The sequence below is a fragment of the Octopus sinensis genome, linkage group LG6 (assembly GCF_006345805.1).
Source record: "Octopus sinensis linkage group LG6, ASM634580v1, whole genome shotgun sequence".
In the NCBI taxonomy this organism is placed as follows: Eukaryota; Metazoa; Mollusca; class Cephalopoda; order Octopoda; family Octopodidae; genus Octopus; species Octopus sinensis.
In genome coordinates, this window is record NC_043002.1 from 55,801,268 (window position 1) to 55,825,257 (window position 23,990).

At 38.2% G+C, this 23,990-nt stretch overlaps 1 protein-coding gene across 2 annotated transcripts; it reads left to right on the top strand.

Moving 5' to 3' along the window:
• The first annotated feature begins 1,850 nt into the window (after positions 1–1,850).
• LOC115213112 (ketimine reductase mu-crystallin) lies at positions 1,851–23,631 on the top strand. 2 transcript variants are annotated; one of them, XM_029782042.2, is made up of 8 exons: positions 1,851–2,193; positions 5,868–6,012; positions 9,137–9,199; positions 11,904–12,005; positions 13,203–13,380; positions 18,315–18,436; positions 21,459–21,543; positions 23,118–23,631. In XM_029782042.2, exons 1-8 carry the CDS (start codon positions 2,027–2,029, stop codon positions 23,180–23,182), a joined length of 927 nt encoding a protein of 308 aa, XP_029637902.1. In that variant the 5' UTR covers positions 1,851–2,026; the 3' UTR covers positions 23,183–23,631. The 2 variants fall into 2 exon arrangements, with proteins under 2 accessions (XP_029637902.1, XP_036359829.1); XM_036503936.1 differs by lacking the exon at positions 1,851–2,193 and adding an exon at positions 3,051–3,082.
• The last annotated feature ends 359 nt before the right edge of the window (positions 23,632–23,990 follow it).

Below are 23,990 nucleotides of genomic sequence, written 5' to 3' on the forward strand. Positions count from 1 at the left end.
TGGTTCGTTCAACATCCTTAAACAATCATTATTCAGGGACCTTTTGAGCAGAATGGGCTACTCGACCAGAAGAAAATTCTAACTGGGCCCCACCTGCAAGGTCATACGCTGTTTATCTTGATATGAGATTACCAGGTCGCGCACATATGGTTGTGATGCATGTGTCTGGTGTACCCTTATCAGACGGATAGTCATGATGGGTATACTGGGCTTCGTATATTTTACTCCAGTGTCACTTTGATACATGCACTGCTCTCTCACTCAATAATAATAATAACATTAAAAAATACCTTAGGAATGAGAATCCAGGTTCGAAATTTCCCCAAGACACCTGATGAAACATTGTGTTAATAACAAACAAGATGAGGACAAATATCCATCAAATGTAAATAATGTAAATAATCTATTTTCTACTTGTTCTTGAAGCCCAGCTCCTTTTTCCACAATCAATGCTAAAATCTTGTTATTTCCACAGTCAATGTAAAGCCTCTATCATATAGAGGGATGGGGTAGGTGTCCTGCTGCAAAGTCCACACAAGAATTTGATACCACAATTCTCAGTCCACTGGTCATTTTTGAATCTATATTTCTTATTTTACTGGAATAAGGCAGGTGCAGCTACTGCTGTGATGATGATGCCAATTGAGGCAGAAACACATATCCACTGCTGTCCTCCTTTCTCCAAACAATCACACTATCCTTCTTATAATAGTATATCCTCGTTCTTGAGATCATCTCCCCGCTTTATTTGGTATTGTTCCTATTTTCCATTAAACCATTATTCTCTCTTTTCTAGAAGCAAAGATAATTTCAATAAATCAAGAATTTATCTTGTGTGTTACTTAATATAACCTTATACATTATTGTTGTTCAAATACATGCCCCTAGCCATTGTGAATTGTTTCACTTTGTTCATTTTCAATTCATCACATAAAAAGCATCCAGTCCACACTGTAAAGTGGTTGGAGTTTGGAAGGGCATCCAGCTGTAAAAACCTTGCCAAAACAGATCTTTCAGGGTCGATAAAATAAGTACCAGTTAAATACTGGAGTCAATGTAATCGATTTAACCCCCTCCCCTGAAAATGCTGGCCTTGTGCCAAAATTTGTAACCAATATGTGCGTGTGTGTGTGTGTGTGTGTGCGCGTGTGTATTTATGTAAGTATGTATGCATGCATGTGTGTGCATAATCCAATTTTGCTGATATGGTTGGTAGACTGGTCAATGCATACAACGTTTGTGTGTAACCATGTACCAACATCGATTTGATATCACATGGTAATATGTACGCGCGCACGCACGCACACATACACACACAGGGTTGGGTGAAGAGGGCGCATGTATGGCACTGTGTTAAGAAGATTGCTTCCAACCACATGGTTCCAGATTCAGCCCTCTGCATGACACCTTGGGCAAGTGTCTTCTACTATAGCCTCGGGCTGACCAAAGCTTTGTGAGTGGATTTGGTAGATGGAAACTGAAAGAAGACTGTTGTATATACATATGTATATATCTATGTATGTCTTTGTTTGTCTCACTGCATCGTTTCATGACTGGCGTTGGTGTGTTTACGTGCCCGTAGGTTAGCAGTTCGGCAAAAAGAGACCGATAAAATAAGTACCATGCTTAAAAAAAATAAATCTTGGGGTCGATTTGTTCGACTAAAATCCTTCAAGGCGGAGCCCCAGCATGGCCGCAATCAAATGACGGAAACAAAAGATAAAAAAAAAGATTATATGAATAGATACGGCACGTTGGTTTAAGGTCGCCCTCTACGTCGCAGATGGAAATGAAAGAAAATATAATCGTGTTTTATAAAATAACCTACTTATTATGTGGGGGAAATAAGTGGAGGAATAATTCAGAGGGTTGGTGGGGTACTAGACAGAGAAAAGGGGTAGGAACAGAGTACATGGCGGGACAGAAAAAGAATAGTAATGATAACGATGTAGAGACGGAAAGAGAGAAAGAAATAGGGCAAAGTTTATCATTTAGAAGTTTAAGATTTTGTTGTTGAACTCTCAGCATGGCAGAAGCCGTTAGATTTGTAAGTGCCGAAGAAGTCAGGAAAGTTTTAACTTACCAACATCTTATACCTGTCTTAGAAGACACCCTTAAGCAATATTCTGTCACCAAAAACGTAAAGATTATACAACCTTGTAAAACTTTAATTGAAGTTAAAGAGAATAATGGGTTTGTATGAAATACTTTTAATTAAGTTGATTTGTAAGTTTTCTCTGTATAGACTTGTTTGTGAGAAATCTTCAGGTTTTTTTAACTATTATTAATTTAAATTCCAACATAACTGAGACAACTTATTTCATTGCGAAAATTTTGTTCATAAAACAAAAAGTTTATATTCGGTCATTTCAGTTTAGCGCCATTATTATTATTACTATAATAATAATAATTGTGTACAGTGCTCAGGTACACTACAACTCATCTAAAGTGTATATATAATCAGGTGTAGTTTCGGCGGATTTCGGAAAGCATGAGGGCCTTAAAGGATGCAGTGTCATGGCAGTCAACAACTGACGCAGGCAGTTTATTCCATGCTTCAGCAACTCTGAGCGTGAAAAAATGTTTCCGAAAGTCATGGGAGCTGTGTTGTTTTCTGACTTTGTAGGCATGTCCACGTGTGTTAGACACATGGAGATCAAAAAGGTGTTCAGTGTTGTTGTTGGTGAGGTGGTTGATAACTTTGTGGGTGTTTACCAAGTCCGTCGCCAGATGCCGGAGCTTCAGTGAATCCATGCCCAGGGAAACAAGGCGCTCAGAATACGGTAGGTGTCTGATGGAGGGTATGCGTTTGGTTGCACGTCTCTGGACAGATTCCAGGAGGTCAATGTTCTGAGCAAGATAGGGGTTCCAAACTGATAATAAGCCTTTTTTTTTTTCGGTAGTTTCATGTCAGCTTTTACTTCCCTACCTGGTGCACCTCCTTGTTCCTGGGATGCGTGCAGCATTGTGTTCTTATTTCTAAGAGGATTAAGGGAGCATAGACTCCTCTTACACCAGTTTCATTTGTTATGAGGTTTAATTACTTGTTATAATTAGTGTATGCTATGTTGGTGTGTGTAAGGTAGGTTGTTATTTTGTTGGACCTGTAATTCCTCGGTACTTGTGGGTGTGTGCACTGTGTGAAGATTGTTCTGTTTGAGTTATTCTATTGAAACGTCTTCAACAAGATGTGAGTTGTTCCTAGCAGAGCCACGAGTAATGTTATGAACCATCATATGTCTTCTATATTTCTATATTTAAAATCATGTCTAATGCTCCAATAACTCGCCGTATTGTTTTCACCGTCCTGCTTCACATCGTGAGTTTTTCAGTTTCAAGGTCCTTGTGCTTTGATACTCTCCTTACTTTTCAAACAAAATATTTTCACCAGAATGTCTATCATTCTGCATTTGCTTGTTTTCTTGTCTTTTATTGTCTGAACTGTTCACCTTGATCTCTTTGTCAGTTTGGACAGCATATTCCAGATTATTGTAACCGGGTCGTTGTCATGTACCGTCTTCGATACATATTTTTACTACTTATTTGTGTTCACTTTGAAGTGTTGCTATTATTGCCCAGCAAATGTAGCTGCCAAACAAGTCATCCCCGTGTATAATACTCACATTTGGCAAGCACTGGGCAACTGGAGATGATGCGGTCAACTGTCTCATTGTGTTGGCTGCACAATGATGCATTTCCTGTTAGAATTAGTTTTCTTGATTTTTATCTCCATAGTTTGTGAGCAGACATTGGTCTTGCTTAGTAAAGTTCCTCTATTTCTGCTTTTGTTCTGGAGTTTTTGAGCCATTGTTGACTTTCACTTTGGCTTCTCTGTCAAGCCTTGCAAGGTATTGACCACACAGTGATTTTTCTCTCCATTTCTTCTTGAGATTATGTTCGTTTTCATGTTATTTTTTTGTTTGTTTTACCATTTCTGTTGTGTTCTTGTCTAAATTTAGTATCTCAATATAGTTTGTTTCAGCTTTCTATTTTATCATTTCTTGTGTATAGAGAAGGCAGTCCTTTCTTTTTTTTTTTTTTCCTATTTGTTTATTACATTTGAGCTTTCCATTCTTTGTTTCTAAGCATTTGAACTGTCCAAGTATGTGTGCCGGTTAGGGCATATTCTATATCTACTTCAGGATGATGGCTTCGGTATGTTGTCAGTGGTTTCCTGGTTTTTCTATCTAAATTTTTCAATTCACTTAAATTCCAGTTAATTATATAATAGCTGTAGTTTACAACTGGCATGGCCAGCATATTTATACCAATTTTATTTCTAGCATTGACTTAAGCTTATAATATTAGTCTAACTCTTCTATAGTATTGTTGTGTCTTGTGGAGTCATTACACCAATAACAACACATGCACTGGTTCAATATCACTTCTATGGTATTCATTCTTAATTTTCATTTCCATGTGTTGTCTATTAGCTGCCTTGACTATTCCTAGGTATTTTGTATGAGTGATTATGATCTACTTCTTTAATTCCAGTGTTTAGGTCAACTATGATATTTCCAGTGCCAGTTAATTTAGCTGCTTCTTAATGTTACTTTGGCACATTTGTTGAATTCTTTACTCATCCTTATGTCTTTGTTGAAACTATTGACAATTTTTAGGAGGTTTTCTAACTCATTGAGCAAGGCAGAAAAGTAGGCAGGGCAGCAAATCACCTTGGAAGGTTCCTCTTCTTATAAATATAGGGCTGGCTTTTATAATAGTCTCCCTATTTTTCAATGGCATAACAGTTTTCCATTTTGTCATTGCATAACTCATAACTCATTTTAGCAGTTTGCAGGCTGCCTTATTATGTGGAGTGACTCCAATATCCATGAATGTGGAATGCTGTTAAAAACCTTGTAATCCATCCATAGCATGCTGAGACTTGTTTCCATCTTTTTGTGGTTTTCAACAATGGCCTTATACACTTGTAGCTGTACTTTAACAGCCATACATCCCTTCCAGCACCCCTTTTGAACTTCTGGTAAGGCATCAGTTTCCAGATGTTTAATAAGCCAGTTGTATATAATTAATGTGAGGGTTTTGTATGTTGTTTGTAGGCATTTTATGGGCCTGTAATTTTTGTGGGTGCTTTTGTTTTTAGGGATCAAGAACAGTTTCCTCACTAGTGTTAACTCAGCTATTGATTGTGGTTGGCTTAGCATTTAATTAAATGCAGATATTGTATGCACATGGGTAGAGGTGAGGTGTTTTAACCAGAAGCCAGGAACCGTATCCCTTCTGTTCTAGTTGTTGATGGCTCTCAGTGTCTTGGTGATTTCCTCACTAGTGACAGTTGACTATATCTGTGCTGTTATTAGGCTTTTTTTATTCCTGTTCCCTTCTTGTCCATTGTGTATTTTTGTTACATGAAATTCAAACCCATACAGCCACGGAAAATGGACAGTAAATGATGATGATCTCTCCCGCTCTCTCTAAGTTGTTATTAAGAAGTCAGACCAAATAGTGATATTTTGAAATGATTTAGTATGTACATTTCAGGTCTGTAACATATAATAGAAATTACATTCATTATGTAAGACCTTCCTCAGTTAAAACTTTTAAGAAGATTTACATAATGGATGCATATCCTATTATATATATTAGGCAAACCTGAAATATGTATATTAAATTATTTCAAAATATCATTATTTGGTTTGACTTCATTATCACAACTAATAAAACTTGAACCCAGTACAAACCACTTATTTGGAGTAATTTGTTGTTTAAGTCAAAAATTTTAGTACCATACACCACTTCTTAGTGTAACACGAAATTTATGTTTAAGTGTGTGTGTGTTTGTATAAATTCCAATCATGTTTTTTTTTAAGAAGCTCAATTATTTTTTTCTAACCTTCCTTTTCCAGATTGTGTCTCATAATGCCATGTTACAGTGCTGCAGACAACATTATTGCTACCAAACTTGTCACTGTTTTCCCACAAAACAAAGATATTCCTTCCCATGATGCTGCCATTGTTGTATTTAGCAGCACCAATGGCAAACTTTTGAGTGTAGGTTTCTGTTTTTTCAAATCTAACAACAGCACTTGGCTTTCTTTAATTGTACACACATTCTTACATATATATGTATATATTGCCCTGGTGTCAAAACCATAATGATATCCATGGAGTAGCTGATGATGGAGGTATGTTGGATTGTTTGTATGGCTGTGGAATAATATTATAACACCTCCCACACCCTAGCAGTTGAGGGAACCTGTGGAAGAGGTAGACTCAGGAAGACCTGGGATGAAGTGGTGAAGCACAACCTTTGAACATTAGGCCTCACCAAGGAAATGACTAGCGACCAAGACTTTTGGAAATATGCTGTGCTTGAGAAGACCCGGCAAGCTTGATAACTTCCGTTATTTAGGTGACCAAATCAGTAGCGGAGGAGGGTGCACTGAAAGTGTAGCTGCTAGAATAAGAATAGCTTAGGCAAAGGTCAGAGAGCTCTTACCTCTGCTGGTGACAAAGGGCCTCTCACTCAGAGTAAAAGGTAGACTGTATGATGCATGTGTATGTACAGCCATGCTACATGGCAGTGAAACATGTGCCGTGACTGCTGAGGACATGCATAAGCTCACAAGAAATGAAGCCAGTATGCTCTGCTGGATGTGTAATGTCAGTGTGCATACTCGATAGAGTATAAGTATCTTGAGAGAAAAGTTGGACCTAAGAAGCATCATGTGTGGTGTGCAAGAGAGAGACGACTGTGCTGGTATGGTCATGCAGCGAGAATGGATGAGGATAGCTGTGTAAAAAAAGTGCCACATCCTAGTGGTTGAGGGAACCTGTGGAAGAAGTAGACCCAGGAAGACCTGGGATGAGGTGGTGAAGCATGACCTTCGAACATTAGGTCTCACCCAGGCAATGACTAGTAACCAAGATCTTTGGAAATATGCTGTGCTTGAGAAGACCCGGCAAGCCAAGTGAGACCATAGCCTTGTGGCCTATGCCAGGGGTGTAACCAACCCACTAATGCGTACCTTTCCTTCAATGGACACTAAACTCTGCTTGCGAAGACCTGTTGAGGCAAGTGAATTCGAAATCAAAATCAAATTCAATGACTGGCATCCGTGCTAGTGGAGTGCTATGAGCACAATCCGAGCATGATCTTTGCCAGAGCAGCTAACTGGCTTCTGTGCTGGTGGCATGTAAAAAGCACCATTTGTGTGTGATCGTTACCAGCGTCGCCTTACTGGCATTGTGCCAGTGGCACGTAAAAAAGCATTTGAGCGAGGTCGTTGCTAGTGCCGCTGTACTGCAGGTGGCACATAAAAAACACCATTTGAGCATGGCTGTTGCCAGTACCGCCTGACTGGCCCTCGTGCCGGTGGCACATAAAAGCACCCATTACACTCTCAGAGTGGTTGGTGTTAGGAAGGGCATCCAACTGTAGAAACTCTGCGAGATCAGATTGGAGCCTGGTGCAGCCATCTGGTTCGCCAGACCTCAGTCAAATCGTCCAACCCATACTAGCTTGGAAAGCGGACGTTAAATGATGATGATGATATATCTCAAAAATTATTACCAAGTTAGAAAAGAGAGAGATCTAATGGATACAAATTAATTTATTAATTAACATTTATTAATTAACAAAATTAAAATTACAAAACATATAATTTTGCCTTTTAAATACCTTGTATGGAAAATCATCAGGGTGTACAAAGGACAATGTGTGTGGATATATATATTCTTCCTCACTTTTTTTTCCCCAATTTTACTTCTTTATCTGTTTAATCCTTCTCTTCCGTCCTTTTGGCTTCTTGTGATGATAATTCTATTTAATTCTATTTAAGCGGTTGAGCAAAAAGTCCTATGTCAGTCGTTAACCTTTTTCACACCTTTATTCTCTGTTTCCCTCTATGCTCCTCTATCTCTTTGTCACTTCTCTGAATTTCCCATCTACCAACCAACTTTTCCTCCTCCCCTCATCTCCCCTTCCTCATCTTTCCTCCTCTCCTCCTCTCCTCATCTCCCCTTCCTCATCTTTCCTCCTACCCCCTCTTCTGTTCTCCTTTTTCTTCCTTTTCCTCTTTCTTCCTTCTCCTCCAAAATTGACAGAACCTTTCCAGAACCTTCTTCCTTACAGCACTAAAATAAACTTGCGCTTGTGGGAACCTCATTGTGGTCACTTTGCACTTTTAGAAATAGTAACTAAAATCTCCCTCAAATCATTCCTCTGGCTCTGAGTACAAATGTCTTGTTTTCATAAGTTCTCAATTAAAATCTTCCACCAAACCTTGGTCATAATTTATGTTCCTAACACCAGCTTAATGATAAGTAAATTATTTTGCTAAATTCTTTGTTATATTTAAAATTAATTGAAAGAAACACAGAGTATCTCAACAGAAATATGGTAACAGAAGGGTTAAACAGAATATTACAGAGTGGATACACTAAAGTGTTTTTGTTCATGAATCAATTTGATAAGCATTGAATCGGGTCCCAAACCTCCACCCAACAACCAGCTGGGGTCACTTCACTTTTATTTCTGTATATCTTAAGCCTTTAGCTAGAAATGCTTTGTTTTTAACTTTTGATATTGTTACTGTGTGGTAAGAAATCTGCTTCCCAACCAAATGGTTTTGGGGTTCAATCCTACTGTGTTATACTTCAGGCATGGGTCTTCTTCACAAGGCTTTGGTTGGCCCTGGATCAGCCAAAGCCTTGTCAGTGGATTTGGTTGAGGGAAACTGAAAGCAGCCTGTTTGTTCCTAGTACCCACATAAAATTTCACACTGCTCTCAGTGGGATGCACCATCCACTTTCAGAAGCACTGATTGTGTCTTGAGCAAGTTCATCTACCACATCCACTTCAAGGTTCTTCTGTTGATTTGATAAGTGTTCGAATTGTTGTTGTTGATGGTAACAAAGACATCATGATGTGTTTTTTTTGTTTTTGTTTTGCTATGAGTGGTGGTGTCCATGGCTGAGATAACAATCATTGCATTCTTGTTGTTTAACCCTAGGTCAAGTCTGAAAAAACTGGATTATGATCAAAATCGTTCCAATCTTGATCATTTTGTAATTCAAGGACTATGTTATCCAATGGGCTCTTCTGTTTTCAAGGGTGTGATTTGAATGTGATTTGGCTGCAGTTCTTGTAACTTGTAATATTCCTTGTCTGTAGGTGATCGATGGAACAGTGATCACAGCAATGAGGACGGCAGCAGTGACAGTTATTGCAACAAAGGTAATTATTCTATAGCTTCTTTATCCAATATAAACACAAATATGGGACAGAACAGGACAACAGTGAACCTACTGTCAACATGAAAATCTATCATTCTTTTTAATCCTTTCAATACCAATCTGGATGAAACCGCCTTTGGCTCTGAGTACAAATGTCTTGTTTTCTTAAGTTTTCAATTAAAATCTTCCACCAAACTTTAGTCACAATTTATGTTCCTAACACTAGCTTAATGATGACTGAGTTATTTTACTAAATTCTTTGTTATATTTAAAATTAATTGAAAGAAACACAGAGGAATTCAACAGAAATACAGTAACAAAAGGGTTAAAGTAAGATACTGTTGATCTTTCTTTTTCTCTTTTAATTGTTGTGACTATTCAAAACATCGGTGTTTTATTCTTTTTTTTTTCCTATATCAGAAGTGATGAATTGTCCTCCAAGAATGTGACTGGCTGTGAGTACATACCCATAAGTGCAGGAATAAAATTTGTTTAGTGGGTGCAAACCTAGTTTTTCAAGAGGATGTTCAAAGCATTTTCATTGTCCCTTGACAAAATTTTATTGGATGCACTTGCTCCTCTAGCACCCTTTGTTCCTGAACCTATGTACTTACTGTTGAGAAGGCCCCCAAAAGACCAAAATGCATCTGGTGTCCTTGCTAGCTGCTGCTGGGAAAATGTTTGTCTCCTTTGATATTTATTGTGTTTTTAACACAGCAAGTCCATAAGAGATTTTATTTCAGGACAAATACCACAGTGACTGGTCTATTGACAGAGTGCATACATTTAGTATGATATAAAGATAACTGTTTTAATTTAATACTGCTTCAATTGCATATATCCCAAAGTTTTAATTGTACTATTTTATCATCGAATTATTTTCCAGACACTTAACACTAGCAGGGTATAGCATTCCACTGATAGCCAACCTTTTATTGAATCCTACATCAGTTTAATGTAAGACATCATACGATGTTGGCGATTGGTAGAATAAAAAAATAAAAGAAGGAAAGAAGCCTGTGAATGACATTATATTGAACTATATTGAAAAGCATTAGTTGAATAACCTCTCCTGCTAGCACTAAGTGATTGATGAATTAGTTTTTAGAGATAAGATAACACAAGTAAAGTTCCAAGATGCCAAGGACTGGTGCTCTGTGAGGTATTTTGGTACTACCGTTATTCAACATGTTATAGATAATTCATTTAAATTCTGTGAGTGGATCTGTTCTTCTTATCTATCACAAATTCATGTTTACAATATTGAATACCATTTACATTGAAGTCTTTTAAATCCAATTCTATACATTGTTATTAAACGTTGCAATTTGTTCTGTTGTTGTTGTTGTATTCCTTATTATAGCAGACATTATTGTTACTGCTGGTGATGACGGTGCTGCGTTTAAGATAATCAAGAAATGGTATTAATGAATAAAATATTAAACTTATTTATTTTTGTTCTTGTCTTGTCACCTAATGTACGAAATGGATGTATGTTTAGGCTAACGTTTGGCATGGCAAATTTTGTTATGAAAAAAACTTGTAATTGTTCACCAAACTTTTTATTGCTTAATTCTTTTACAATTCCTTGACAGGCGTGGGTGTGTGATAAGAAGCTTGCTTCCCAAACACATGGTTCCAGGTTCAGTCCCACTATGCAGCACCTTGGGCAAGTGTCTTCTATTGTAGCCTCGAGCCGACCAAAGCCTTGCGAGTGGATTTGGTAGACGGAAACTGAAAGAATCCCATCGTATATGTGTGTGTCTGTGTTTGTTCCTCCCACACATACACACCATTGCTTGACAAATGATGTACATCCCCATAACTTAGCAGTTCAGCAAAAGAGACCAATAAAATAAGTACCAAGCTTACAAAGAATAAGTCCTGGGGTTAATTTCTTTGATTAAAAGGTAGTGCTCCAGCATGGCCACAGTCAAATGACTGAAACAAGTAAAAGAATAAAATAAAAAGTGATCACCGATCTCAGAATTTGTTATTCAATCCTACAGAGACAGGATTTAGGTTGACAATGACGAAATCAGGAGTAACGAGAGAGACAACAGCATCATCAGGACTGAAGATAACAAAAATGAGGCTGACATCAATGAGGTTGACATTGATAATGTCAAGTTTGAAGGGAAAAACACCATATTTTACAAAATACTATTCAAGTTTATTTCATTCTGACATTGAGCACACCATTTCTTCAGACTCTGTGCACCACCACATTCAACCTGTTCAAGTATGTAAGCATGGTTGGATTTAGAAATCTTTGTATAATTCATCCATACACATTCTTCTCTACTCTAAGCACAAGGCCTGAAATTTTGGGGAGGGGGGTTCCAGTCGATTAGATCGCCCTCATCAGTATGTAACTGGTACTTAATTTATCAACCCCAAAAGGATGAAAGGTAAAGTTGATTTTGCCAGAATTTGAACTCAAAATATAAAGACAAACGAAATACCGCTAAGCAGTTCGCCCGGCATGCTTACGTTTCTACCAGCTTGTCTCGTATACATTGAGTTGATTTTACTGCTCCCTGGTGGCACTTGTAGAAAGGTGGTATAATATATTTCCTGTGCTAGGGTAGAGAACTCTTTCATGTTTTCCTTGTCTCATCTACAAACAAACATTCATATCCCAATCCCAGCCTAATTACCAATTAATTTAATGAATCTAATTTACTTTTGTTTTTTCCCTTCAGTATCTATCAGTGCCAGAACCTAAAGTTTTAGCCATTATTGGTTCAGGTGTGCAGGCTAGATCCCACTTTGCGGCTTTAACAACATCCTTCACATTTTCTCAGGTAAAGTATTTGTTTCTGTTCCTCATCAGTGTGGTAGTGGCGGTGGTGTTGGTGTCAGTGTTGGTGATGGAGGTGGCAGTGGCACAGAAATGGTTGACAAAATGTTTTGTGATATTTACTAATGTTGTAATTCAAATCTTGTCTGTGGAGGCATGTGGCTTAGTGGTTAGGATGTTGGACTCATGATTGTAAGATTGTGGTTTCAATTCCTGGACCGGGCAATGCATTGTGTTCTTGAGCAAGACACCTCATTTCACGTTGCTCCAGTCCACTCAGGTAGCAAAAATGAGTAACACTGCAACGGACCAGCGTCCCATCCAAGAGGTGAATTTATCTGCCACTGAAACCGGGAAACTGGCCTTTATGAGTTGGTGTGAATTGAGAAGGTAACCTTACCTTAAATCCTGCTCTGATTAATTTCGCTGTTAATCCCAGCAAATAAGGACTTTTTGTGGCCCTGAGATTGGTTCAGTTGACTGTTCCTATAACTTTATAGCATTGTGTCAAGTGAATTTGTTTTTGATACTGGTTCATGGCCTAGTGGTTTGGATGTTGCTCTCACACTCATAAGCTCCTGTGCTGGTGCCATGTGAAAAGCACCCAGTACACACTCTGTAGAGTGGTTCGCATTAGAAAGGGCATCCAGCTATAGAAAGCATGCCAAAACAGACTATGGAATTTGAAGTGGATCCTGACCTTACCAGCTCCAGCCAAACTGTCCAACCCATGCCAGCATGGAAAATAGATGTTTAATGATTCCTAGTGTTCTTGAGCAAAATGCTTCATTTCACATTGCTCCAGTCCACACAGTTGTAAATGAGTTCCAGCAACAGTTGGGAAGTTAACCCTGCAAAGGACTGGCATCCCATTCAGGAGGAGTGTTGTAATGTCAGTCACTTATACACCATGCAAACCAGATTAAGCTCCGGCCTCACAAGGCCTAGGACTTGTAACAGAACTCGGTCCACTGGTTTTAGTCATTGGACTGCATCCTTTTTGGGGTACTGCCTTCAAAAATCCAACTGATCATGTCATGTCCTCCCCATCTATTTCTAAGTGTCTCTCATACTTCTTGTAGTGATCCCTCTTTGTTAAATGTAAACCCCTACACTGTCTCCAACTTCACTGTTTTAGATACCATAAAAGTTACTATGGAAGAATTATCCAATTTCATTTTCTGACATTCTTGTGTTCTAGGTAAATGTTTGGAGTAGAAATAAGGCAAACGCCAGAATGTTTGGTGATGACACTGGAGCGAAAGTGTGTGGCACCATAGAAGAAGCTGTCAAAGATGCTGACGTTATTGTTACTGCCACAGGAAGCAAACAACCTCTTTTAATGAAAGACTGGGTCAAAGCTGGTACTCACATTAATGGTTCGTATAAATAGAGATGCTTAGAAGGAAAATGTGTGTGTGTGTGTGTTTATACACTCACTCGGCCCTGCACTAAACGTTCCCCATCAAAGCTTCCCCCACCCCACCCTACTCTTATCTTCCTAACACTCATCACCTGCTGTAATCATACAAGAACAGAATCTGCACAGAATCCATACCGTTCCCCCCCGCCCCTCCTTGTGCTACCAGTTATGTCTTCTCACTAAAACTGCTTCTCTTTCTCAACCATCCCTTCTCATTCTCAATATCATCCTTTCCCATTCCATTTCTCTTTCTCTCCTCTGAGTGACATTTTTGGACTGTCATACCCCATCATCTCTTACCTGCTATCATTCTCAACATCCTCTCATATGTTGATGACCTCCCCAATCTTTGTTCTTCACTCACCATAGCCACCCTTACATTCCTCTAACAACCATCTTTCTCACTGTACATCTCTCTCTCTCTCTCTCTCTCTCCCAAGACCCCTCTTTCTATCTCTTTCTATCTCACCCTACACCTCATTCCCATAATTCCTGATCTATGCTGAAACTGCAATTACTCCGTCTTTTTCAAACAATCGTTTGAAGAATATGATATCCAACGTGTCCTTTTGATACCAATCCATCTAATTCCCATTTTAAGGTTATCTAAATTATAATCTTCCATCAAAATTCCATGTCAACTTCTGTTCTAAATTCCACCCAAAGTTATTCATTATTTTCTAAATTAATTGAAACAAAGATTGTGTCTTTCATCAGAAATATGCTGTCTTTGTAAATGCACGACTATACCTTTCCTGGTCTTCATGACGTTACTTGTCTGCTTTTCAAGCAGGGTAGGCTCTTTCTACTGCACCCGGTTTCACTGTGTTTCCACTTCAGCCATAATAACTGTGTTACTTGAGAACAGTGACAAAATAGTCAGCGTTGTTCAAAGAAGGTGACCACACATCACCAATTATAATGCAGTCAAACTCACAGATTGATGGAGTACACCTTTTTGATCTCCATGTGTCCAACACACATGGACATGCCTACAAAGTCAGAAAACAGCTTAGCTCCCTTGACTTTCGGAAACATTTTTTCACGCTCAGAGTTGCTGAAGCATGGAACAAACTGCCTGCGTCAGTTGTTGACTGCCATGACACTGCATCCTTTAAGGCCCTCATGCTTTCCAAAATCCACCGAAACTACACCTGATTGTCCCCCTTCCATACTCATACACATATGTGTATGTCATGACTCATGCACTGTTCTTTTCCTGACGCTTATACATTACCCTATGTACTATACATACACTTTAGATGAGTTGTAGTGCACCTGAGCACTGTACACAATGTTTTATTATTATTATTATATTACTGCATCAAAAAGAGACTCTTTAAATTCTGGAATTCTCATAACTTTATTCAATCCTCACAATTTGGATTGATCCCCAACTCCACCTACAATAATTGCCAACTCATTAAATTTATTGAAGATATTACCTAAACTGCAGGCAGCAGTTCATGGGTGGATTTTATCTATCTCAACTTCACCAAAGCTTTTAATTCTGTACCACATGAACAACGTATGTTGAAGCTCTCTGCAATGGATGTGTAGCATAGATTCTGTAGATGTGAAGACTAATCTTTATAACTGTTTGAAGTCTTTCATTCTCTGTAGAAAAGCAGTTGTCAAAATACTAGGACAACATTCTGCATCTTATGTGATGACATCTGGTGTCCTACAGGGATCTCTTCTGGGTCCCATGTTGTGTGTTTCATATATTAATGAAATAGATGTTAACTTGAATATGCAGGTGACATTAAGTGATACTTTGATATAAGTGATACTTTGATATAAAAAGAATGGATCTAATTAGCTTTAGATCTTTCTTGCAATCTGGCAACAAAAGCTGACCAAAGACATTTTTGATGGAAAAATCTGGAATTAACTTACTCCTTCAACAACACCAATGTTAAGAAGTCTACTAGGGAATGTGACCTCAGCATCATTGTCAGCATTGGATAAACAACATTTCTAAAGGTGTCTGTTTTAATATCACTCAATAAGATCTTTATCAGTGGCTCATGGGTGGATGTTGTCTACCTTGACTTTGCTAAGGCTTTCAACTCTGTGCCACACAAAAGGCTTATGGTGAAACTCTCTGCAATGGGTGTGGGGGATGACCTTTTTAACTGGTTGAAATCCTTCATCCTCAGCCGAAAGGAGGTAGTCACAGTTCTAGGACAGCACTCTACACCATATGAGATGTCATCGGGTGTACCACAGGGATCTGTCCTTGGTCCCCTCCTGTTTGTGGCATACATTAATGACATAGATGCCAATTTAAAGAATGCCACAGTATTGAAATATGCAGACGACATCAAGCTGTACCTTGAAATCAAGAGGACTGATCCTGATGTCTACAACTCTTTCCTGCAATCAGACCTAGACACAATGCAGCAATGGATCACAGACTGGCAACTGAAACTGGCTGTGGACAAGTGTACCACCATGCATTTTGGGAGAAAAAACCCTGCGTCCACATACTCCCTCCACAACACTGATATCAAGAAATCCTCTTGCAAGCGTGACCTAGGCATCACTGTCAGCAGTGATTTGCGTTGGACAAAGCATATCTCTAAAATTGTCAAGAAGGCCGAGGGTGTCTTGGCATCACTCAGCAAGACTTTTGTTAGCCGCTCTCCAGCCATCTATTTAAAACTGTATACAGCTATGGTACGACCACACTTGGAATTCGCATCATCAGTTTGGAATCCCTATCTTGCTCAGAACATTGACCTCCTGGAATCTGTCCAGAGACGTGCAACCAAACGCATACCCTCCATCAGACACCTACCATATTCTGAGCGCCTTGTTTCCCTGGGCATGGATTCACTGAAGCTCCGGCGTCTAGCGACGGACTTGGTAAACACCCACAAGGTTATCAACCACCTCACCAACAACAACACTGAACACCTTTTTGATCTCCATGTGTCTAACACACGTGGACATGCCTACAAAGTCAGAAAACAGCACAGCTCCCATGACTTTCGGAAACATTTTTTCACGCTCAGGGTTGCTGAAGCGTGGAATAAACTGCCTGCATCAGTTGTTGACTGCAATGACACTGCATCCTTTAAGGCCCTCATGCTTCCCGAAATCCGTCGAAACTACACCTGATTATATATACACTTTAGATGAGTTGTAGTGCACCTGAGCACTGTACACAATTATTATTATTATTTATCAGCCATTCACCAGCCAAGTAGTTAAAGCTATATATGGCTATAGTATGTCTGCTCTTAAAGTTTGCAACTCCAGTCTGAATCCCCATCTTGTCCCGAATATCAATCTGCTGGAAGTTGTCCAGAGACATGCTACCAGACAAACACTTTCCATATATTAAATGTCTTGCTTTTTTGGGCACTGATATGCTGAAGTTTCAATATTTAGCAAATGACTTGGTAAAATGCCACAAAATTATCTACCATCTTCCCAACAACAGTTTTGGCCACCTTTTCCAATTCAATATCTTTACCAAACATAGAGACATGTTTATAAAATCAAAAAACAGCACCACATCTAGGACTTTCAGAAACATTTTTATCACTCTCAGAATTATCAAAGCTTAGAATAAACCACCTGTGTTGGTTATGAACTGTCAGGAGACTGCATTCCTTCCAAACTTCCATGCTTCTTAAAATTCACGATGTACATACGTACTCTTTCCTCTTTAGGACTCTTTTAGTGATTACTTTTCTGTCTTTTATTCTGTCTACTATGAGGTATTTGCTTCTAACTTATGCAATAATCTCATTATTATAATTTTTATTAAATAAAGTAAGAAAAGGGTTAAAACTGTGTGGTGTGATTTGAGGAATATGTGACTGCTATTTCCAACAAACTGAATGACTGCATTGAGTTTTCCTCATTGTCCAGATAAACTGTTGTGTGCATTTGTGTGATACTTGCTTTAATAAATTTCATTCTAGCTCTGTGTGTGTGTGTATATACATTTTTTCAAAGAAAATATTTAACTCTTGTGTTATAGTCAGCCAAAGGGCCTGAGTATGTAACACTTATGCATTGACAAACCTTTGCTTTAAGCACTTTTTAGACTGATCAACAAGTATAGGTGAATGTGGATAAATGACTGATTGAATGAACGTGGACGATATATCTGCCATTACTAAACTGTGAAGAATTGACAAAGGGAGACATTAAGGAGTGATGCCCCTAAAGTGAGGGACTTGAAATAAGGCTCGTTTTGCATGGACAGTGGATGTGAATGGATGCATGAGAAACCCATCCACTGGCCTGAAAGAGGGGTACAGAGAGTGTCACAGTGTTGACCAAGTTCTATTTGGAATTTAAGGAGTTCCTTTTTCAGGAGTCGTTTGCCAAGTCAAGGTAAGTCCTCTTTTCTACCTTCCTTTCACACCACAAAATCCTTTGTTTTTAATCTTGTTAAGATGGATATGTGATTGTGTGTGTGTGTGTGTATATATATATATGTACGTATATATATGTGTGTATATATATATATGTACGTAAAAAGCACTATCCGACTCGTGGCCGATGCCAGCACCGCCTCGACTGGCTTCCGTGCCGGTGGCACATAAAATACACCAATCTGACCGTGGCCGTTGCCAGCCCCGCCTGGCACCTGTGCAGGTGGCACGTAAAAAGCACCCACTACACTCACGGAGTGGTTGGCGTTAGGAAGGGCATCCAGCTGTAGAAACATTGCCAGATTAGACTGGAGCCTGGTGCAACCTTCTGGCTTCCCAGAACCCCGGTCGAACCGTCCAACCCATGCTAGCATGGAGAACGGACGTTAAACGATGATGATGATGATGATGATATATATATATATATATATGTATATGTATGTATGTGAGACATTCTGCTGGTGTTTGAACTGTTACATAAATCTCGTTGCAGCTGTCGGAGCCCCATTAGGTGAATGTCAAGAAGTAGACTCTGAGTTGACCAGGTCTTCAATAGTTTATGTCGAAGATTACGAAATGGCCCATAAATACAGCGGTGAGCTTGGTGCTTCAAAGGTAAAGATTGGCTTACATGTTTTGTAGTTAAATTTTTTTGTTCAGTTGTTGTTGTTAATTGTTTAACCCCAGGTCAACCTGATGATCAAAGTATTTCTAACCATGACTGGTCAAGCATAGAATATATAGGAAATTTAATGTGTCCTTCTGTATTGAAAACATTAGAGTGATTTGGCTGGTATTTCTAACAGATGGATTGAGGCCATGGTTCATACCCTGCAAATGGGTTTTGCCAATATACTTAGCTTTCTTTGATTCAATCTATCAGTCTATAAATTGGTGCAATGGGTAGGTATAGTTTGCTGTTGCAAGTAACTGGTTGTTTCATTGACATGGAACAAATCCTCTCATAGACATCAATGAGGGAATAAAAAACTATTGAAAAACAGAAAGGACCAATATTCATTCCTTCTTAGTCCTGTTGTGATAAATTAGATCAGTTGTTAGATCCAGTTCTATATTTAAGAGATGAAGAATTATGTACATTATTTACATTAGATGGATATTTGTCCTCATCTTGTTTGTTGTTAACATGTTTTAGCTGATAAACCCTCCAGCCTTCATCAGGTGTCTTGGGGAAATTTCGAACTCAGGCATATGGCGTAACGGTTAAGAGCACTGGCTACTAACCCCAAGATTCCGAGTTCGATTCCAGGCAGTGAACTGAATAATAATAATAACATCAAAAAAATACCTTAAGAATGAGAACCCAGGTTCGAAATTTCCCCAAGACACCTGATGAAGGCTGGAGGGTATATCATTGTGTTAACAACAAACAAAATGAGGACAAATATCTGTCAAATGTAAATAGTTGTTAGATCCTTTTATGATTTCAGGGATATATTATAGATATACCACTTAACATCATAAATATACCTCTTGATATCATAGATATAACCCTAACCCTAATTGTTTATGATTCCAAGGTGACATCTATGGGTGCAAGTGGGAGGAAAATGTTGATTGTAGGGAAGTGAAGTAACCACAACAAGGTTGCAGGATTGGGTGACTGAGAATTAACCTCATCCATGCCACAGTATTGAGACAAAATGGTTATTTGACCTGATTTGTGAGCAGAGGTAACCATCAGTGGGTGACCAGCTCTTCTGACTCAAACTGGCAAGGGAGGGAGGGGGCACAACTGAGTTGATGTTGAAACATGACCTATTTTAGAGACAATAAAATATTTGCAGTGAATTTGAACTCAGAAAAGGTGTAGGCATAACTGTCCAATTAAGGGGTTTGCTTCTCAACCACACTGTTTCAGATTCACATTATCCCCTCCTCAGGCTGATCAATGTGAATTTGGTAGAGAGAAACTGAACGAAGCCTGTATGTTTGTGTCCTTGTCTTGAGATGGCACAATAGTTGTGAAGAAACATCACCATTATTACAAGTGGTTTTGAGGCAGCAAACTGGCAGAACCATTAGTACACCAGGCAAAATGGTTAGCAGCATTTTGTCTGCCTTTACATTCTGAGTTCAAATTCTACTGGGATCGACTTTGCCTTTCATCTTTTTGGGGTTGATAAAACAAGTACCAGTTAAGCACTGGGGCCAAAGTAATCAGCCTACTTTCCAACAAAATTGCTAGCATTGTGCCAAAATTTAAAACCGTTATTACATGTGGCTTCATTCGTTTGCAATCTTCTGTAAGAACTGTTGCAGATTGGCAATATAAATGATATCAGGCTGTTGAAAATCTGCCTCTGAAAATTTCCTGTGACCCATTCAAGCATTATATGGATGATGTTGATGGATTTGTTAGTTCCTTGTCTTGCCTGTTCAGCTACTTGCTCAGGAGGTTTTGATTGAAGATCTCAAATAAACAGCATCTTATTTGTTCGGTTCAAATCAGAAATTTGGTTTCTGTTTGTAAAGGGTTCACTAACTGCACAGATGTTCCTCGTTAACTGGGGTTTCATAAATAAATACCCTTCCAATTTGAATTTACTTGTAGGCTTCAAAATCAGGGGGCAGACTCCAACCATGATATATAAAAGTTTTGACACTATTAGATGCTTCATGAGCATAGGTTCAGGAACAGTGGGTGCAAGTGTACCCACTAAAATTTTTGTGGGGTAATGAAAACGCTTTCAACATCCTAAAAAGCTGGGTTTGCATTCCCTAAGCAAATTTCAGTTATGTCTACACCTTTTCTGAGTTCAAATTCACTACAAATATTTCATTGTCTCAGTTCACTAAGATATGAAAAATTCTCCCCCCACCTCCCTTGCCAGTTTGAGTCACCCACTGATAGATACCTCTGTTCACAAATCAGGTCAACTATTTTGTCTCAATACTGTGGCATGGATGAGGCTAATTCTCAGTCACCCAATCCTGCAACCTTGACACAATACCTTGTGGTTACTTCACTTCCCTACTTAGGAAAGGTACAAACAAAACAATCAACATTTTCTTTTCACTTGTACCCATAGATGTCACCTTGGAATTATAAACAATTAGGATTAGGGTCATATCAATGATATCAAGAGATATATTTATGATATATCCCTGAAATCATAAGAGGATCTAATAACTGACCTAATTTATCAAAACAGGACTTGGAAGGAAGGAATATTGGTCCTTTCTGTTTTTCAATAGTTTATCATTCCCTAATTGATGTCTATCAGAAGATTCCAACACTTATGCTCATGGCAGGGGCCTCAGAAATGGCATAGCCCCAAAGGGTTTCTCCTTATCTAAATCCACCTGCCTACAATCATAAACCACTAGCTGAGTGGAGTGAGGTGCACAGATAGCAGAACTGGATCTACAAGGTTGTCAACCTCTCAACCATGTCAGTGATATTTCAGCATAGTTGCTCTCTCTCTCATTCATATATATATATATATATATATATATATATATCTTATCCTCATGTGTAGCTACTTTGTGTTTAGGTTATCCTCACTTCAGAACAAAGATCTTTGCCTTATTTGGATGAAAAAAGTCAGTTAAATTGTCCGTTTGACATTTGTGTGAATGAGAGATTAATTGTATTAAAATTTCTAAACTTCAGGCCGAAGTCTTTGGAGAAATTGGAGAAGTCATCGGTGGACAAAAGCAAAATTTTAGGAATAAAAACACAATGTTTATTAGTCTTGGTATGTATTTCCTTTTATCACAAATAATCCTCTCTCTCTCTCTGTTATATATCTTTTACTTGTCTCAGTCATTTGACTGTGGCCATGCTGGGGCACCACCTTGAAGAATTTTTAGTGGAATGAATCAGCCCCAGTACTTATTTTTTTTCTTAAGCCTGCTACTTCTATTGGTTTCTTTTGCCAAACCACTTAAGTTACGGGATGTAAACATACCAACACTGGTTGTCAAGTGATGGGGTAGAGACAGACATTTTTGGAGAAGCTAAATGTAAAACACACACACATATCATCATCATATAACATTTTTCTTATACTACAAAAAACTCCTTTTAACTGCAAAACTCAGAAATGTATACACTAAAACCAGGGACAGGCTGAGGAGAACATAAAAATTATTAGAACAAGGGCTAAAAATTTTCTCAAGCAGCACCCCAACTAATTTCATCTACAAGCCGCCACTGCTTCTGACTGTTCCTTGTTCCCTTGCATCCTTCTGTTATATATGTTTATATAAATTATCTCTACTAAACTCACCCAAGAATACGTATTCCAATATAATTTCAGTCAAACTATGATACAAAAACATTTATTCTCTGAAAACGTATCTTTATGTTTTTCATTTGTATAAGACTCATAGAATAAAGTTTTTCTCCATTTATGCTAAAACGTTAAACTTGTTTTAATTACACAAACACACATCTAATCCATACATACATATAAGAAAATATTGCATTTTCAGCATTTTCTCAGTCATCCTCATCATTTAATGTCCATTTTCCATGCTGGCATGGGTTGGATCAGTATTTTTCCTACACACACATACATATGAGAAAATTTTGATGGATTTTCAACATTTTCCCTTTACACACACACAGACATGATAGGCTTCTTTCAGTTTCCATCTCGCAAATCCACTCAGAAGGCTATGGTTGGCATGAAAGTAGAGTAGAAGACCCTTGCTCAAGGTGATGCTTTCTAATTCTTTTTCTACAAAATAACAATCCACTTGAATTCTCTTCTTCGCATGTTTGATCCTGCCATTTAATCTGTGGACCAAGTGCCACTTTGTATCCTTGAGCAACACTCATCATTTCCCAATTGCTCCCGTCTACTCAATACCAGTCATATACTGGTGTATTTCTCCCCCCACTTCAATGGTCAAGAGGGCCCCTTGATGTCTGCTCAGAACAGGCACTTAAAACAATTAGTGTGGGATACAGGTTACCAGGTCCTGTTTGCTTATTGAGTGATGCTTAAGTCTTCGTTTTTTAAGCTTTATTCATCCATTGCAGAAACCATGGAACATTTCTTTGTCTCTTAACAAAAGACGAAAGTTCAATATTTTGAATTCTCTACTGTTTCTTCCATTTTATACAACATAAAATTCATTAACTTGTTTATTTGGGGTTTTTTTCCCTAAAATCTTTATGGCTATATGACCATCACTCTGACACAGAATCCATCTCTGGATTACATCAGATTAAATTTTTATTAAAAGCATGAATAGTTGATAAAACAAACCATACAGAGCTGTCTTTGTCTCTCCTGTTCTCACCTTTTATTTCTGTTTGTAGGTATGGCCATTGAAGATTGTGTGTCAGCCAAGTTGGTTTATAAAAACATAACAAATAACCTCTGAAAAAAAATAAAGAAAGGAGCAAAAACCAGCCAGAAAAGGTTCAAATAACTCAATGAAATGAACAGCTCTTAAGGAAAAAAAGAAATTTTTTAATTTAACCAAGAACCTGAGCAGAAGATAATGAACAGGTTGGTTTTCTGACCAAGAATACTTGAAATGTTATGTAATTCTTTTGGGTAATGTTAATTTATTAATTAATCTAATAATGTAAAATGTTACGAAATAATTATTGCATTGGGCTTTTTTTTTGTGGTGGTGGTGGGGTGGGGGTCAGTTGAAATTCAAGAGAATATATTCTTTTGTTATTATTATACTAGAGTGTTACCACTTTATGATGACAGGCAACATTGGAAGTGTACCTTTGCCATCACAGGTAATGTCAGGTATTTTGATTGTAATTCAACTTTTTAATAAAATTTCTTGGTGCTTCTACAAAATAATGAAATGAATACATGCCATTATTTTCCTACATTTTACGAACATCATTATCTACTCCATTGAAAAGGTATCTGCAAAGTTTCATTTTAAAAATGCCCCCCCCTCCCCCGCTGTTTACTCTGACTTAACAAAGCATGTAAATGAATATTTTTGTAAAATTACCTCCTCTCACCAACAACTACTACAAACTCTTCCCCGACAAATCTGAAAGTCCATTATTCAGTATGTCGTCTACCTGATTTTCTATTGAGTTGTTTCCCCTTAGTAACTGTAGGCTTGTGTGTCGTGGGTTTGCAATAAAACGAAGATAATTACGGAGTAAAGATTATTTGCCAACATAACATGGCAGTCCTGGTTTAGGACGAATGTT